The sequence below is a fragment of the Sus scrofa genome, chromosome 9 (assembly GCF_054392235.1).
Source record: "Sus scrofa isolate SSC_HxYL_T2T_F1_AM1 chromosome 9, Sscrofa_HxYL_maternal_Yorkshire_Landrace_v2.0, whole genome shotgun sequence".
NCBI lineage: Eukaryota > Metazoa > Chordata > Mammalia > Artiodactyla > Suidae > Sus > Sus scrofa.
The window spans coordinates 115,674,127-115,694,279 of NC_139391.1; the positions used below are offsets into that span (position 1 = coordinate 115,674,127).

Here is a 20,153-nt window from a genome sequence, read left to right on the forward strand (position 1 = left end):
CAGAAAACAGTTCAAAAAGTCCCATTGCTATATTTATTAGGAATACCTTTGTGTTTAGGGACCATAATTTGAGAAGTACAGGCTTAAAGACATTATAGGTCTCCTAAAATCTAAGGAATAAGGTCATTGCTCCTTCCTGTGATTCTTAAGCAACCATGGCCTATTAAAAGAGAATATGTATTTCTCCACATATCATTGGTTAAATATCAAAATTATATTTAATTATGTATTGCCAATATTGACATTTACTGCCAAAAGTGAATTAGCAGTGAATGAATCTACTAATCATAGTTGTAATATCAAGATATATAATACAGATATTATTTTTCTTTTAATTTTTATTCAATTACCATTTTTTTTAGAAAGTTTTAGAAAGGAAAGCAATAGTTAAGACATGTTTCAATGTCAAGACTTCATATTTGATATATAAGGCAGGCATCTCTAGTTTCTAGGAGACACAAGTTATGTTTCTATTACTTGGTGTTTTTGGCATTTTAAATGCTTAATCAGTTTTAGGGAAAAGAACAAAAATTAATGATGGTTTCTAAGACAATATAAAAAACTAAAAAGACCTCACTTAAAATATAATTAAATGTATTAATAACCGTTGAAGATATATCATTTACATCAGAGTTTAAATATGGGAAGAATATATATCATTTACATCAGAGTTAAATATGGGAAAATAAAGACTATAGAAAAAAGAATCAGGAAACTACGAAAGGAAAAATAGAGAGTATTCTAAAATAGATTAGGAATATACTTTCAAGTGGCATTGAACTGAACATATATGTGCTATTTATACATGTAATTAATACCAAAGGTAAGGATAGTTGATACTTTAATGGAGAGTTGTGTTTCCTGCCCACAATTTATCAATTTTTGCTCCTTAATAGTAATGAAATCTTCTATGCTTAATGACATGTAGCATCACATTTTAAAATCATATTACTAAATACTACTTTAAAAGTATTGTTTTATTCCCTCTCTGTGTGTACAGTTTGTGACTCTCTTTTTCCTCAGAAATGATAATTCAAACACTCCTTATGGTTTCTTTGTTTTTGACAACCCTCAGCTCATGTCCTACCCTATAGCAGGTACCCTGTTGAAGCATCACTGTCTCAATTTACCAGATTCCTTGCAATTAAGAGATGTGGGTTCAAATCCCAATTCCTAAGGTAATTAATCATTTGATATTAAGTGGTCACTTCTTTCTGGTTAGGTAGTCTCATCAGATATTGATAGTACTCACATGATTGCCTTATAATGACACTGCTGTTCAATGACAACCTTGACTCTAAAAAAGAATTGCATTGACCATTTTGTTGGCTACCAAGAATTTGCAAAGTGTAGCCGAGACTACTAGATACCTCTAAGTGTCCTTTCTCCCACCTTTTTTTAAGAAAAAGCATTGCTTTTCAGCTGGGCACATGCTCTCCAGGCAATATAGAGCATTTACCAACCTCTTTGAACAAGTTTTGGTCTCATGAGATTTAAGTGGAAGGGATGTGTGTAACTCTAAGAATTTAATTCAAGGAGGTTAGGGGGCCACAATTTTCTTCTTTGCTTCCCTCCCTCCTACTGGCTGGAATGCAGAATGGAACCTGAGTAGCTATCTTGGTGTGATTTGCAGAGCAGTTGGGATAGCAGGAAAACAAAAGCCAAGGGGTTTTGACAAACATGATGCTGTCATTTGATCCCAGGGCTACTTGCCTACCAGCTCCTTTTATGTGAAAGGAATAAACATGTATCTGTTATATGCAATCTAACTAATTATAACTGGTGGATGTGGTGATTTCTTTTACTTCCTGTTACCTCCTTTCATAACCCTACAAGTAATATGCTATAATATTCACTTTATGGAAGGGAAATATCTGTCGAAGGTCACACAACCAGTAAAAGGCATAACATCCAAAGTGGGTGTATCTTGGAATTTGGATAAATAAAGGAGAGAAGCCAGGACAAATACCAGTCAGCTGTCTACCCTGTCTTGTCACTGGCTGAGAAGAGGAAGAATTAAGTGAATCATCTCAGTACACACACTGCATGTAGCTAGAAGCTTGACGGCAATGGTGACTGGCCCACTTTGGGGTGTAAACAGGCTATGGAGAGGTGAGTGAGGTGAACTCTGCAATCTTCACCCCCCCCAAAAAAATGCCCACGTGAAATTCATGTCAAAGGAGCAAACTTGTCTTCTATTGGTTCTTTCATGACGAACCTCCCTGGGAATGAGGACAGGTACTTAATTAAGCCCTAGCAATGTTATGTTGGATCTTGCTCATACTGGCTCATGAGAACTGATTGTTAAAGAGTCATTGCTAAAAATTAAATGATATAAACTTTAAATGAAATACATTATATTAAACAAAAAATTTAATAATCTCTCAGAACCTCATCTCTACATGTTACTCTCATGTATATACTCTTGAGGTTACTTGCATTTTTTGTGTCTATATGATGGAAATACTGAATAACAGTGTACTTTAAGAAATATTTTTGATCCTTGCCCTAAGTTCCTGGCACAGAGCTCCTAAAAAACCCTTGCAATTTGCTGTGTGATAGATATGTCTTTTGCTATTCATAAGAAGCCCTTTCTTTCAAGAATATATGTGCAAAACACCAAGAGACCACCTTTACTATAATCCCTAATTTTCTTTAAACAAATAAGCAAAGACCTCCCTTTATATTAAGGTAAACGTGTCAAAATATAAAGTGATGGCCAACCATTTTCATTGTGGCTTTTGCTGATAACTGCAGTATCCAAGGAAAGTAATCAGGCAGAACTACAAAGAGAAGTAAGTTGAGTCTCTCCTGATTCTCAGTAAATTTCAATTTCTTCCTATGTTTCTCTAACAAAAATGTCTCAGGCATTTTTGTCTAAAGGTGAGGTTCTCAAACATTGTATTCTCTACAGAGGATGATGAAACTACTGACCCCATAGAAAGTGCTGTGTGTATGAATATTCAGATTCCATCACAAACTCAATAAGGGTCTAAGACCCGAAATTTTTAATTCTGTTTTTTGAAAACTGGATTGTTTGCCCATCACTAATGTTCCAAGATTTTTTACCTCTTCTTTGGTACTTCAAAGTTTATTAATGGAGAATGAATAATTCATCTTTAAATTCTCTCATACAGTAGGAGATAAGTCACAAAAGAAAAGATTTATACTAATTTAGAGAAGATAAAATTTCTCAGGTTTTCACATTCTTTCCCTTTCAATAATCACTTTTACTTTAAAGAGATGTTTTTGGAGGGGCAATTATTTCCTGATAACCTTACATTTATTTTAGTGTTAATAAAGTCTCTATGTCAAAGTTCACATGGCATATTCTATTCTAAATTTTATTTGGAAATAGATATACTCATACTATGAAAAATTTAGAAACTAAACATATAAAAAATAGAAAACATGGTTGTAAATCAGGACTTTTTCCCTTACTATTTTATGGTAAGTACATTCTATGTTCAAAAAGATTTACACATTAATATCAGTAATACACATAATGTATATGTGTATGTCTGCAATTTTGAATCTAAGGGCCAAGGCACACTGAGATGTCACAGGTAACTCATAGGAGTGCTCTGGTGATGAATACCTTTTTACAGAACTTTTATCCCTATTTATGATGAACATTTTTGAGGGACATTTTAAGGCTGAGTTGCTCTCCACATAATTTATTTAAAAACTTGATATGCCTACCATTATACTGTGAGAAAATATTTTTTACTGGATCAATATAATCATTGATTATTTTTTAAACTTTGATTATTTGAAAGGTAAAAAACATCCTTTTATTTATGGATAATCTTTTAAAAATATTCTATATTTCTATTTCTTTTATGACAATTACAAATTAGAAAATAGACCCTGTCAAAAGAACTATCTATACCAACAAATTTATAAATGACTTAAGGTATGTCAGAATTCATGACTTGTTATTCAGTATTTTGTAATAATTATTAGGCAATCTTGCGTACATAATACACTGTACTTTATTGAGAATAAGCCATTTATAATTAACTACCCATGAAAAGACTACAACTTAAATTTATCCTGGTCTTGTTAAATGGCCCAGGTAACGTGATAAATGACCATTCTTTCCAAATAATATATATACTTTGGTACCAAGATTTCAAAAATATTTCAAGTACTCATTATTAAAATTTTATAAATAAATAAAAAGACATATTAATAAATTAGGTTGTAAAATTTTAAGTTAAATTTTCTTTGGAGAATTAGATGAAAATGATACAGGAAGGTATATGATCAACAATAATACAACAATACAGTGTGAAACTGAGGCAGCCACTTGACACATTACAATTTACATATCCTCAAACTTACTTCATAGTCCAAATCCAGGTAGTCGAACTCCCCATTGGTGCGGAAGTGCTGCATGCTTCTGTCCAGGGTGAGGTTGATGCTCCGGCCCTGGCGCTCAATGACCACAGAGTGCCAGTGGTGATCATCCAGCAGACTTCCTGTTGTCACAGATGTGTGGCCATATATAGGGCCAAGCTGGTTGCTTCCTGAGTCACATAAGGGGAAAAGAAATAAGGCAATGGCATCAGGTCTCTGTGTTGAGGTGGAGCTTTTGTTTACAACACCATGGATGGACATTCTACCAAAGCTCTATCTATGAAGTAAACATGGGAAAACCAGAATGGAACTTAAAAACAGCTGCATGCTCAAACTAGATAAAAACTATTTAAGATGAAGAAAAGTCTGCTCCCTAAGCAACATTGACAATAAAAAATGAGCCCACTTTCTTTTTTTCAATTACTGTGCCATGAATTCTGCTAAAATTGGTAGATTCCTTGTAAAGTCAGTGCCCCATGGGCTCTGGAGCCAGAGTTCTTGGAGTCTAATTAATGCTGGTTCCACCACTGACTTGCTCCATGATCCTGGCCAAGTTGACACTTCTCTGGGCCTCTGTTTCCCCATAAGTAAAAAGGGAAAAATAATAGTACCCGCTTTACAGGTTGCTATAAGAACTAATTATTACATGCAAAGAACTGACACACTTCTTGGCATATAGTGAGTATTTGTTAAATGTTACTGTTAATTTTTTAATTATTGTTTACGGTATTATTATTTTGGTCAAGAAAATACAGCATGACAATTTTCAAGGATTTTTTTTCTTTTTACTCCAAAAGCTATAATCTTAAGTACAATGTAATATTTAATGTCAACGAAAACTGACTCGAGTTATAATTTAAAATAAAAACCTGTAAAATATATATGTAGCATTAATCCAGTTTTGAAATAAGATCTCCATGGCAACAAGACTATAAATAAGAGTGAAATGTTGTGGGATTCTGAAATGTTCACTAAGGTCATCTCTGGATGCTGTTTATGTATTCTACACCATTGTCTATTTTGTCTAATCAGGCATTACTTTTTATGGTCAGTCAAAACTAAATGCTATAAAATATAATATTGTTTCAGAATACATAGGATAAGAGAAATAAGAGAAACACAATTGAGTGAAGAATTCTTTTTTTTTTTTCACATTTAGGATACTAGTATAAATATACCTGACCTTTTCTGTACATTTCCTAGATGAAATTTTCTTTCCTTTTGGTGATTAAATCAAATGTTGACATGAGGTTGTGTTTATGATTGTGTAGGAACATGGGAATGGGAGAGGGAGAAAGAAAAACAGGATACATTTAAGTGAAGAGTTGCATTCAGCGTTAGTACTTTAAATATTTAAATTAGAAGACTAAGAAGCAGCTAGATATGCCTGATATTTAGGTAACAGTATTAAAAAGTGACAGTGGATATTTGAGTGGATGTATCTATTTCTATGCTGTCAAGAATTCCGTTCAGTCAATAAAACTGTAAAATTCCTTCCAAAGAAGTGGTAATGATCTTTTTTGTGAGGCCATTTGAGCAGTTTTTGTTTCAGAAGAGTAATGGCACACTCACAAAGCGCAATGGTTTTTAAAGGCTACTCCTTGTTTCACTTTTTTTAAAAAAAGAGAATGTTAGAAAAAGTAAACTTCTTCAGACACGATCCAATTGCTCCCAGTGCGTTTGTGTGTATGTGTGTGTTTATGTGTGAATATGCATGTTTTTAAAAAGCACTTAAATTTTGTTTTCTGGTTTCTTTTACTCTATTCCTCCTTCTTACCTTCTACTGAATCTTGTTTCAGAAATTTTCTAGGGTTATTTTTGTCCCAGGTAATACATGAATAAATGTTCAATATTATAAGTAGAGAATATTATAAAGAATTAATACATAAACCATTAATCACTCATTTCTACCACTAAAGAAATGTAGTCTATTTCCTTCCAGACTTTTTTCATTTATATACATTTAATTACACATACAAATACAATTCATTAATTCATATATATAATATGAAAATGTTGATATATAATTTATAGTTTTCCTATAGTTTTCAATTAGTGCTATATAGTATTTCCTGTATAATTAAAATTATTCACAGACATTTTAAACACATATCAACTTATTCCACACCTGTAGGGTTTTTTCCTTCAATTTTCAATATCATAATTAATATTGCAAAGTACATCCTGGGATTTAAATTGCAGAGCCATTTCTTATTACTTCTTTTTGATTATTGGACCAAAAACAGACAATTTAAAATATCTGAAGATATATTATCAAATTGCTTTCTTGAAATATTTTCACACACAATACAAAGAATCCTTGTCACATAACTCATCAATACTGATATTATCACTTTTAAAATTAACTTATTTGAAAAAATTGGAATCATTTTATTTTACATTTCTTTTATAGCTTGAGCACTTGGTGCTTATAAGAGATTTATAATTTTTCTTTAAGTTTTCCATTATGTTCTTTGGCAATATTTTCTCTTAAAGTCTTGGTATTCTTACAGAGTGGAATGAATTCTTATTCATGAATGACACTGAACTCTATATTTGGCATTTGCATATTCCCAGGTTTCTGCATGCATACTGTTAATATTAATATCATATTAATTATGACATTTTCATATAAAATTATGTATTTTTGTATAATTAAGTAATCAAAATTTTTGGATAATATGCTTTTTCTCTTTTTTTTTCATTTTTAGGGCCACACCCAGGCACATGGAAGTTCCCTGGCTAGGGATCAAATCGGAGGTGCAGCTACCAGCCTATGCCACAGCCACAGCAATGCGGGATCTAAACTGTGTCTGTGACCTACACCACAGCTCACTGCAATGCCAGATCCCTGACCCACTGAGATAGGCCAGGGATTGAACCCACATCCTCATGGATACTAGTCAGATTTGTTTCCAGGGCACTTGGATAATATTTGTTGTAGAAACTATTATTTCTACAAATAAGATTTTGAATGTGAAAAGTTTTAAAATAAAGGACAAATCATTGTAGACACTATATCAAGTATTATCAACCCTAAAAACTAACTGAAGTTGTATTTTTTAGGATAATACTGATTTTCAAAGTAATATAGGTTAATATATGGGACTCAAGTCATATTCAAGAATGTTACAATTTCAACCTCATATTGGAACAGCCATATTAATAAGGGGGTCAAATAGGCAGTATCTATTTTTCTGCTCTAATCTTTAGTTTTGTAGCCTTCCAATGGGATGCATTTAACATGTGAATTTTAGTTATTTGTATATTTTAGATTATAAAATTTGATAGAACTGTAAAATCATTAAACAGAAAAAATGCAGAATATATGATGCCCTTCAAACTCCTCTTGCATAAATTCTGAAATTTTTAGGCAAGCAAGGGGGATAAATGTACTGTTGATTTGCATAAATTGTAATTCTGAATGTCAGTATCTGTTTTGTGGATCTTCTTTTTAGCTTTAAGCAAATGTTAGCTACATTATACAAAGATATATTAGTATTGCCTACTTAAAAACAACATTAAAAACTCAAACTCCTTTTTAAAATTCATCTCATTCTCCAGCCAACATATCATTTTCTGATTCCTTCATTTCTAGTTGATTACATTTAAAATAGTCATTTCCTCACCTTTCATCTTCTCTTAACTTATGACAATAAAACTATCCTCCTTTCTACTCCACTGAGAGTAAATCAATGTGACCACTATGCTGGCAAACAGCGACCTCATTTTTCTGTCTTCTTAAGTGACATTTTAGGGGAATTCAACATAGTAGGCCATAGTAGATTGCCTCTTCTCTTTCCCTGGGCTCTGTGATGCCATATATTCATGTTTCCTCCCATTTGCCTTCCACTTCTCCTAAGTCTCCATTTAGCACCTTCTCCTGTCAATCTCATACATGTAACTTTCTAGTAAATCTCAGCTTTGATGCCTAATAGTCAACTAAAATACACCACGTTCAAGCAGATGTCTGAAGTTTCTCTATTAGAAGAAACTAATACTCCACTACTAGAAGAAACTCTGTAGAGAAAATACAGGTTTCTATATTTCTGAAAATGGCACTAATGTCCATTTGGAGCTCAAGCCCATACCCTAGGGACTATCCTTTATATTTTCTCTTTCTTTCTTACTCCATATCTAGTTCATTACAAATCATACTGAATTATCACCAGAATCATGTCCTAAGTGGATCTATTTCTCCACTGATAAACATCTTCTGCAAGCCACTGCCATCTCTTTTCTACTAGGCAGATGTCCAGCTCTTTCATGTTGATGCAAGCATTTCCTCTTACAGAAGTTTCAGTATTCTTTAAAAAATAAGATCATGATGCCATGGAATTTAAAGTCTACCAATAACTTCCCACTCTTAAAATAATATGTAAACCTTTTATCATGCCCAATAGGAGATGACAGGATTTGAACTTTCCATGTTTAGATCTCTTCTTCTATCCTACTTATTCATAGCAAATATCCATACCAGCCTCTTCCTGGTCTTTGTTTTCTGAGATTCCCTTCTGCTCAACTGCCCCTCTCCCAGCTGTTTCCAAGACTAGTTTCTGTAATCACTGGAATGTCAGAATGAATATCTTCCCCTCGGAGAGGGCTTTCTTCACTACATATTCTAATGTTGACCCCTCTTGTCTCTGCAATATCCTTTATCATATTAACCTGTTTCAATGATTTCATGCTCATCATTATTTGAAGTCATATCTTTTGATTTCATTGTTTAAAAATAATAGTGGTAAATACAGAGCATCCAACTCCTCCACTGTGTCAAAAATGTTATGAACCCAATGAATTTCTCTATTTTTTTCACCCCTGTAGCCCAGATGTTGGAATAGTACCTGCAGTACAGGTGTTTCATAAAATTTTTTTTTTTTTTTGATTTTCCCACTGTACAGCAAGGGGGTCAGGTTATCCTTACATGTATACATTACAATTACAGTTTTTCCCCCACCATTTCTTCTGTTGCAACATGAGTATCTAGACATAGTTCTCAATGCTATTCAGCAGGATCTCCTATTCTAAGTTGTGTCTGATAAGCCCAAGCTCCCGATCCCTCCCACTCCCTCCCCCTCCCATCAGGCAGCCACAAGTCTCTTCTCCAAGTCCATGATTTTCTTTTCTGAGGAGATGTTCATTTGTGCTGGATATTAGATTCCAGTTATAAGTGATATCATATGGTATTTGTCTTTGTCTTTCTGGCTCATTTCACTCAGTATGAGATTCTCTAGTTCCATCCATGTTGCTGCAAATGGCATTATGTCATCCTTTTTTATGGCTGAGTAGTATTCCATTGTGTATAAAAATTTTTGAATGAATACATATATTAATACGAATTATGGATTCATATGAATTAAAAGCATTATGAAATAAATTGAACCACTATGAATGAAAAATGAACTGACAACATAATGTGAACTATTTTCATAATTTGCATCTTAACAATGAAAGACCACTAGCGCTTCCACTAATGCAAATACTAATAAATGGAAAGAATGGTACCAAAAGTCAGAACATACCTAGGTTTAAACTGAAGACCAGCTTGGCTTTTTTCAGTTCCAATGTAATATAATCCCCTTGCTGTCCTTCCCCATGCAAGATTACCCCTTCACTTTCGGAGGTTTTAAATTTCAAAGAAATGACATCTTTCAGTGTTTTCATCTTCTTGTTTCTGAATCTATATGGTAACACAACATGGCCATCAAAGTTGATAACGTCAGCCCCTAAAAGAAGAAATAACATTTTAGTTAGTTATTGTATGTTGCTACCCAGTGTGAAGTATATCTTCTTCCAATGGGTGTCTGCACAGAATAAATGGGAAGAAAGTTGTTTTTTCCTGAAAACTCTTTAGTCTAGGTTCTTGTTCTATTTCTTTTCTTTTCTTTCTTTCTTTTTTTTTTTTTTTGGCTTCTTCTGTACCCTATAGTGGATTTTTAGGAAAGCACTCATAAAGAATGATCATCACAATCTTTATCAATATAAAATCATATTTCAATTATGATACTAATAACAGAAATTCCATCAATGACTTTACACGCTTCAGATTTTTAACTTAGAAGTTTTAAGTCTACTTGGGAAAAAATAAAGTTTTTGATCTCTGAGACATTATGAGATGTTAATATTTTCCTTCTTAAATGAGGCTAAGTCTTTGTGATTTTAAAATAAACATTTTGCTCACAAATTTTCTTTTCAGTGACATAACAGTGAAGGATCTTGGAATGCAGGGTTTGCGGTATACTTGTTTTCCTAATGATTTTTATATTCTACTACATTTTCAGTTAACTTTATGGTAGTGCCTAGAGTTTACTGAACTTTAAGAATTCCTATCATTTGTTTCTAGGCCTCCCATCTATCTCAAATTCCTAGTTAGCCCCTTGCCTTTGGAATGGAGAATTGGGCTGTCTACATTTTTAACTTCACTAAACAAAGACATCCTCACCCACATACAATTAGAAGAACAAATATCTAGTCTATATTATACCAGAATAGTCCTAATTTAATTTTATGGAATTTCATTGAAAGCATGAAATAACATAAACTTTTTAGAAGTATGAACACTTTTGTCACCATCCTCAGAAACAGGGGAGGGCTGGCAATAGTTTCATAATTGCTACATCTTCACCCCAGAAATAGAAAATGAGATGATCTTATTATAACTCACTATTGGTTAATGGGCAGCCAATTCATGGAATGGGTCAAAGATGAACTGTCATCATCAGATCACATTTTAAGTACAAAGAGAAGCTTAGATACCATAATTCGACATTTATCATTAAAATATTTTAAAAATCCATTTATTTTAGATTTTCCGATTAAATTATAGAAAATATAAACAAACTGGATAGCTCTAATTATCTTAGAAGCTAAGCCTGGATGAAGCCTGCCTCTCAGTTTGGGGAAAGATCTTGCTAAAGAACCATAGGGAGACATCGGAGAAAAATAATGGCAAGTTTTAAGCCTATTGGAGAAGTATTTTCTCATTACACGGCCAGCTCTCTGGCACCTGTTTACTTCAGTCAGCACAGGGAACACCTCAGATCTCCTGTAACAAGAGCATGTACATCATGGCAGCCTTGGTGGAGGTGCAAGAGTTACCATGTTTACAGTTACTCTTTTTCTATGCATACTTGACCATGTAAGTTTTGTTCTTAACTATTTATATAAAGTGAATTGTCATGAATATAGTTATTTCAAATAACTTAAAGTTTAAAAGTACCACTATGTTTTCCCTTGAAATCGCTGATGGATTTTGAATGCTTTTAAACATAGTTATCCTATTATCTTAAAGATAGATGTTTTTAAATGATAGTTAAGAGAACTGTTGCATTCTAAAAAGTTCACAAAGAAAAACACAACTTTGAACTTCATTTTAATTCTTATAATCAGTCCTTTACTGTAAGAGTATAAAACTTTATATAGCCATGAAAAGACTTTCTTAATCAATGAATTCTGTTCTAAGTCTGTGAATCACAGTGGGGGAAAAAAAAAGCAGCCATTAAATTTTGGCTTCTGCTAACACTGCAAAGCCAATTAGATTTTAGCTTAATCATCTATACTGTCACAGCTGAATTCCAATTGCAATATCTATCATCTGTGATGAGAGATAAAACAGAGAAAAGTAGAATCTGATTATTGGATCCCAGGTTGAATTTATAATCCAGCAGTTGGTAGAAATTACTTTTTGTCTTGAAAAGTACATAAACGGAAAGTCAGAAGGAGGGAATAAATGTTGAATTTCAGAAAGTAATTTTGCAGTCAATTTCATATCAGTGACAATTGAATAACAGACACATCATTGTTTTTTACAATTTAAATATATATTAATTGACAAAAAATATCCCCCTCTCATCTCTCAGGAAGTAAATATTCCTTGTGCTTAGAAAGAATTCACCCCTCCTATGTTTTCTCCTAAATCAAAATCTACATTCAGCTCCAGGAACAGAATAGTAACTTATTCAAATGTTGATGCCTTTCTTCCTTAGGCTGAGGGCAATGGAAAAAATGACAGGAAGGATGGGCGTGGTTCATTTCTTCTGCCAATCTCAGGATATTAACAAAAAAAATGAAGGAACATTACACATGAGTACCAACCCCTCTTATAAATGGTAAGTGGTCAGTGGAGAAAATGATAAAACTGCTTTGGAAACCAGATCTCTCAGCATCACAAAATCCAAGCTGTTCTTCTAGGAATGGGTTAAATGATTGCACAGTATCAGTAGGTGGATGTGAATTCAGAGTTGGCATTGAAATGACAAAATTCTTAGAGGTAACCTAGGATATATACTTTATATATAAACACATCCCATATGCTTTTAAGAGAGTCTGGGATAATGTAAAATCCATCTGAATTTAGTTCTATTTCCTACAAAATACATTTCAATTTCATTTGACATCTAATAATATGTTGTGCTTATTTTGGGACAAGCCACCCTTCCCCCGACCCCCGCCATTACCCTGATTATTTTTCACTTGCTAGAATAAAGTTTTCTATGCAGTGATTAAATATGTATGGTTGAACTGTGTAAGCAATCGGAACAACAATACGGCTAGTCAAAAAGTGAATGCCAAATCATAGTGCTTCCACAATTTTGTTTCTAACAATAACTCAGAAAGCTGGTAATGTGCCCAATTCATCAAATCATGGTAGTGAGGCTGTTTTTTTTAAAATTTCATTGTTACTTAGTCTTTTCTTTCTGAATCTGGAGACACTCTGATGAGATATTTTGGAAAAGTGTTTACCATCTAAAGATTTTATTATTTTAAAAAGTACCTTTTCTAGTTTTTACTACAAATGTAGTATGTTTCTTTTTAAAAATAAATTAAACAATACAGAAATATAGAGTATAGAAAGTGAATCCTAAACACAAGAGATCAACATTGTCAGTGGGTAACTGGTTGGTGTATATTCCTAGATTTTATCCATCTATTGCAATATCTAATATATGGAATAATGAAATAATTTATACATTATTATATACACATAGGTTCATGTGTGTATTGAGAGAGAAAGAGGAAGTGAGAGAGGGGAGAATGTAATTTCTTTCAATTATGGTTCACAACATACAATAATAGCTGGAGATTTGGGCAATATAATATTTATAATGTAGGAAAATTATAGGTTTTAGCAAATTAACATACTTTATTGTCCTTTATGTAGCAAGGCACTTACAAGAAGTAAGAATATACATAATTTGAACTGTAGTTCACCCCATTTATTTGAAAAAAATTAAAAGTATATATTTGAATATAGCACCCAAAGTAAACAAATAAGTACTCAGGAATTAGTTTTAATTTCCCATTTTTTTCATAAATGTTTCATTTTCTTATAGAAGGCTGAAAATAATCGCAAGGTATAAAGAAGAAAATTAATAGGATATAGTTCTGTTTTCATGAAATAACCAGTGACAACTTACACTTTTGATTATTCTAATATATATATATGCAATGTGTATGTATGTACAGAGATACACAGAAGGATCACACTCCATATATTTTGTTACTGAACATTATGGGTATTTTATTTTCTTTTGGCTTCATCTATGGCATATGGAAGTTCCCAGGACAGGGACTGAATTCAAGCCACAGGTGCAACCTATGCCACAGCTGCGACAATACCAGATTTTTAATCCACTGTGCCAGGCTGGGGATTGAACCTGTGCCTCAGCAGCAACCTGAGCCACCGCAGAGACAATGCTTGATCCTTAAACTCCATAGTTATTTTTTTTTCCATCTTATACACTTTTTTTTTTTTTCCCAAAACAGGATTTTAAATAGCTAAAATATACCATTGTTTGGATGTCTGCTATCTTCAGTAAGAATTTGTTCTTGCAGTTGTTTTTTTTTTAATAAACTTTTAAATTTTGGAATAATTTCTGACTTAGAGAAAAGATGCACAGACAGAACAGAGAGCTTCCATATCACCGTCACTACGCTTCCTCTGCTATTAACATTTTACATAACTGGGTACATTTATCAAATCTAAGACATAGCTGAGGTAGAACACTATTCACTGAAATACCGCCTATATTTGGATTTCACTGGTTTTCACAAATGTTTTTGTTTCTTTGTTTGTTTTTTGTATTTCAGGATCCAGCTCAGGATCTCAGATTGCATTTAGTCATTGTGTTTCCTTACATTCTTCCAGCTCCTCCAGTTGGTGATGTTTCCTCAGTCTTCCTTTGTCTTTCCTAACTTTGACACATTAGCAGAGAACTGGGCAGGATTCTATAGAATCCTCCTCAGCCTGTCTTGGTTTGCAGTTTTCTTAGGACTAGACTGGTGTTTGGGGAGAATGCCACAGAGTTGGGGTGTTCTCATCACTTTCTATCAGGGGAGTTATGTATCAACATGACTTTTAACTTGTGATGTTGGTTAAGGTGATATCTGCTGAGTTTCTTCACGGTAAAGTTACTCTTTTGCCCTTTTGTACTTTATTCTGTGGAAGTGAGTCGCCAAGTCTAGCCTATACTTAAGGTCAGGAGAATTAAGCTCCATGTCCTGATGGGAAGTATCTACATATGCTATTTAGAATTCTCCTTAAAGGAAGAGTTCCTCTATTTACTTATTCATTCAATCATTTATTTATGTCACTATGGGATTGTGCATGTTTATTTATTCTTTAATTCATACTATCATTATTCAAATTGTTCCAGCTTTAGCCACTGGGACCTCTCTCAGGTTAATTCCTGTGTTTCTTTGACAGGTGATGCCTCTTCTTCCTCCTCCCTCATTCTCCCCACCATTCTCTTCCTTCCTCCTCTACCTCATCCTCTTAATCCTCTTGTTTTCTCCTCTTTCTTTATGGCGCTATATGATGTCCTAAGCTCATATAGCATTTTTCCTGCCCCAGACCTAGAATCAGCCATCTTTCCAAGGAACCTCCATTTCTTTTATTGTGAAATGGCATTGGGAAGCTTTGAGGTTTTTGGTGTTTGTTTTTTTTTTTTAATGTTTTTACTTGCATGCAATAAATTTTCTAAAAACACAGTCATAATCATCTATATGATCTCTTCTTCCATAAAATAAATTATTGAGTGAAAAAGGACAAAAACTTATAAAACGTTTCTTAGTTATCCATGTCACAAGGATTGGCAATGATTTTGAAGCTCTTCTCATTTTAATCACTTTTTTACATAAACAGTGACTTTGAAAAGCAGTGATAATAATTGCTAATATATATTTCAATGATTACTATTACTACTTAAAAACTTTGAAGGGACTGTTAATATTTATCTAAGTGGTAATACACTGGGTTAATATTTTTAAAATAATTTTTGCTTTATTATCATAAAATTAATATGTACCCATTGTAAAAAACTGTCTTATAAGAAAACAAAAATAAGTCAATTTAAATTATTTACAATTACACCACATAGATATCAAAATACTTTCTGTACATCTAAGTTATTTGTGATTTTCTACAAATCCAAACATTTCTATAATGAGAATTCTTGTAGTGAGATCCTTGAGCACTGTAACAATTATTTTCTGAAATTTCTCAAGTGCTTAATTAAAGCACTTTAATTGCTTAAAGATATTGGCAAAGATGTGTATTAATGAGATAGTATGGAATCTAACATTATGTAATTTATATAAATAAATACCCAAGACACTTTAAAGAGTTTGAAATATATCTCTGAATCTAAAATTTAAAAAAATAATACAAGGTGGAATTCGCTTAGTTTTGCAAATTTTACATAAATGCAAATCTGTCTATTCTCGCTATTTTTAAAAAGTCGGATGTTAATATTTTAGATTTGTTGGCATTCTTTACAAAATAGCATGTCTAGCATCTCTATTTACTTACTACTTTTCTTTATAGCAGTTATTTCTACCTAACATATCAGCATGTCCCCACCTCCAAGAATATATGAATCAGAGATGTCATTTTGCTCCATCCTGAGGCCCAGTACTTACAGGAGTGTCCAAGTCAAAATTTATTAGGTATCTGTTGAATGATTTCATGTTCCTACTCATATTCAATAAATTGCATTAAAGTATAAAAACATTATTATTTTAAACATTTTCATTAAAAATTTGAATCACTGGATTGGAAGAAATTTTGAGAATCACTCTTATTGACCCTGGTGCCATAGCTACTAATGTATCCAAGATTTAAACACAAAAAGAATGGTAACAACATGTTCTCTTTTTTTTTTTTAGTGGTGGGAAAATTTTATGCCATTTTTATGAATTGACTTGGTATTATTTAATTGACAAACATGAACTCTGGTAGGACCTAGTTCATCTCCTCTCGTCTGCAGAATGTTTTTATCTGATTAATTTTCTTCTTCTAACTTACTGCCCTCTTTCTTTCAATATATTTACGGTTTACGTGTAAATAAATAATTAAAATGATTCCAAAATGTCAATAATAGATAATTGAGGGTAATAGCAGCCAGTGATACTTCTTGCAATCCTTTGAAAAATAGAGATAAGACTAAGTTAAAAAAACAGTTCTACTTTGAGAAAAATAAAAATGTAACAGCTCTTTCATGAAGGTCAGCAACTCACATTTTGTGCAACACTTCTTAAAATGTGTTGCTTTGAACTTAAGTGTTTGATAACTCATGGAAGAACAACAACCAACACATCATAGGGGTCTGATATCATTTTTCCATAAAATTTGGACTCCGATGTCCAGTTACGTGATCCACATGGAGCTTTCGCAGGCATATCTAACTCTTCTTGTTCAATAAACAATTATTTTTCTGGGTCCCAAAGCTCCTGTTCTTATGGCCATTATCCACTCACTTATGACAGAGCTATGGGCCTTTCTTTAGCTCCTCCTTTTCTCATGCACCCACATTTTATCAGTTCCAAGTCCAGTCAAATTTAGCACGCCCATGTTTTTCTTTTTTTAAAATTTTTAATTTTTTTTTGTCTTTTTTTTTAACCTTTTCCAGGGCTGCTTCCCACGGCATATGGAGGTTCCCAGGCTAGGGGTCGAATCAGAGCTCTAGTCTCCCACCTATACCAGAGCCACAGCAATGCGGGATCCGAGCCACGTCTGCAACCTACAGCACAGCTCATGGCAACGCCGGATCCTTAACCCACTGAGCAAGGCCAGGGATCGAACCCGCAACCTCATGGTTCCTAGTCGGATTCGTTAACCACTGCGCCACAATGGGAATTCTTTAATTTTTTTTTTAATTAAAAAAATTTACGGCAAAATTCCAGGGCTAGGCGTCTAATCAGAAGTGCAGCTGCTGGCCTACATCACGGACACAAGCAATGCCAGATCTGAGCCTCATCTGCAACCTCCGCTACAGCTTGTGGCAACTCTGGATCCTTAACCCACTGATCAAGGCCAGAGATCGAACCTTACATCCTTACAGAGACTATGTCAGGTTCTTAACCTGCTGAGCCACAATGGAAACTCCTGTTTTTCAAACACATAGTTGACTTTTTATATGCACTGCCACCAAAATCCCCTCTTCTCATAGACTGCTTATTGCATTAACATGGTTAATGAGCAATTCCCACCCTCCAGCCTTCTTTCCCTTAAATCCATCCTCCATGTGGAATCTAGAAAGATCTTGAAATAAACTCTTTTACTAAAAAACTCTTCCGTGTGGCCTGTGAGACCCTCAATGATAGAGCTCCTGGCTTCCTGACATCCTCAGGGTTAAGCACCATCCTTCTCCTTTTGTGATGGTAATGATAAACCAGTGGAATCCCTAGAGACTTCCACCTTGTGCCTTTTCCTCATGCTGAGCTTAGTCTCTTCAATGAACAGCTATTTTTTTTTTAAATCTAGTTAAATTTCAGGCATCCTCTAAACTGCATATAAACCTTACCTACTAGAAAAGTTTCCTTCTGCGACACGGCCCTCACCTATTGGCCCATGGCACCCTTTCATACTTCTATTGGATCAGTTCTCACCTGACATTGAAATGACCTCTTTATGGGTCTGGTATCTTCTGTGGATGTTAAACTTTCTTAAAGAACAGACTCTGGATTGTTCCACTTGCTATTTCTCTCACAAACCCTTCTTAAACTGACCTAAACATAATTGGTATTTGACACCAAGGCAAAAGAGGAACACCACAGTTGGTTCTCATTTTCCTTTAAAACCATACCTGGTGCAACACAGTCTATTTTCCCAAAGTACAGACTTACATACGATTTAATGCACTTGTATAAATATTACAACTGTGTGTTTCTGATACGCATAAATAGTTTAAAACATGAAATGCTTTCATTACACTCACACTGGATTTTTTTGTTTTTGTCTTAGTTATTGTTTTGTTTTGATTTTGTCTTTTTAGGGCTGCATCAGAAGCATATGGAAGTTCTCAGGCTAGGGGTCGAATTGGAGCTGTAGCCACCAGCCTACACCACAGCAATGCGGGATCTGAGCAGCATCGGCAACCTACACCACAGCTCACGGTAAAGCCAGATTATTAACCCACTGGGTGAGGCCAGGGATCAAACTTGTTTCCTCTGGGATACTAGTCAGATTTGTTTCCACTGAGCCATGATGTGAATTCCCTGGAGTTATTTTTTTAATAAATCAAAAGCTAAAACATTTAACTCTAGTATGAATTTAAACACAAAATACATATTTCCTTTTAATCAAATGACTTTAAGAGAAACAGTCATCTGCACACACACACAGAGGACATCAGGAAATCTGACTGATCCACTTCTGAACAGGATGATAGCTCTAATACAACTAATAACACAGAAATAATAGGAAATTTCTGAAAATTAGCATTAAAATTAGCATAAACCCTATTTGAAGAAAATCCATGTGGAAGCTATTTTTATTTATTTTTGTAAATTGAAAAGTAAAGCAAATTAGACTTGTCTTCTCTGTGATAATACCACTGTTTATTGAAAATGGCCCTATAGATTTTCACCAGACCCATTCTTTCTATTCTTCTGCTAGGGAAAGGACTAGCTAGATGCAGAAGTCCTAAGTAAATATTCCATGAATGTGGAAATGAACCAGACATCGTGAACTCCCCCAAATGTCTTTTAATGTAAGTTATTTTTAACATTTATTTCATATTTTTAAAATCATTATTCAGTTAAACTTACTCCTATTTCTAGTTCCATTGAACACATTGTTGTCAGTGGTGGAGCCAAATTTCAACACTATATTGGCTAAGAGATGATAACATGATTTAGGGACTTGGTTTGAGGTACTGTTTTCACAGTAATTTAACAAAAAACTGAGGAAAAGATAAATTATCCATATAAGTAAAGGGGGAATGGTGGAAGGGAGGCTGTCAATACCCTGGCAATTTCTCGAGGCCACCATGGCTTACTTCCACTTTCCCCTCTGTATGAACCATGTTTTTCATCTTATGTGGTCTTGGTGACCCTACAGGGGCTGCCTTTCCCAGGGGTAGTCACTTCCTGCAAGGATTCTCTTCAAAGACAAACCGACCAATCATGAGTCCACAGTCCAGCTACCTCGCCTCTCAGGCGCTCACACTCTAGGCCACTATCCACCTTCCCTAATTAGTCCAGGCTCAGGTACCAAACAACCTGGAACAGCCCCTGTGCCCCAGAGCCTCTGAGACGATTCACACTAGCCAATCCTAAACCTGCTTACTTGGTCTCACCCACTCCTTCCTGAGGAAAACACAGTAAAGGCTCTTTGCCACCCTCGCCCTTCCCCCTCTGTCTCCTGACTCACCCTGGTGCTTCCCACGATGGCCTCCCCATCCCCCCATGGCATGATGTGCCTTTTTTTCTTGGGAACTGCGAATAACAAACTATCTTTTCAATAACAGTTGTTTCCTGATAATTTGGCGTTACTACACCTTAAATTTGCT

General features: G+C 34.2%; 1 protein-coding gene across 6 annotated transcripts in view; it reads right to left on the minus strand.

Moving 5' to 3' along the window:
• The window catches only part of CNTNAP2 (contactin associated protein 2), a 2,042,838-nt gene that overhangs the window by 1,128,085 nt on the left and 894,600 nt on the right, over positions 1-20,153 (minus strand). For all 6 annotated transcript variants that reach the window (XR_014816181.1, XR_014816180.1, XM_084977536.1 and 3 more), the window contains 2 exons: positions 9,885-10,088; positions 4,348-4,532 (listed from right to left, as the gene is read on the minus strand). Coding sequence is in view for 4 of the 6 variants with exons in the window: in XM_084977536.1 (XP_084833662.1) it covers positions 4,348-4,532; positions 9,885-10,088 (389 nt within the window). In the remaining 2 variants the exon portion in view is untranslated. The remainder of the gene's footprint in view (positions 1-4,347; positions 4,533-9,884; positions 10,089-20,153) is intronic.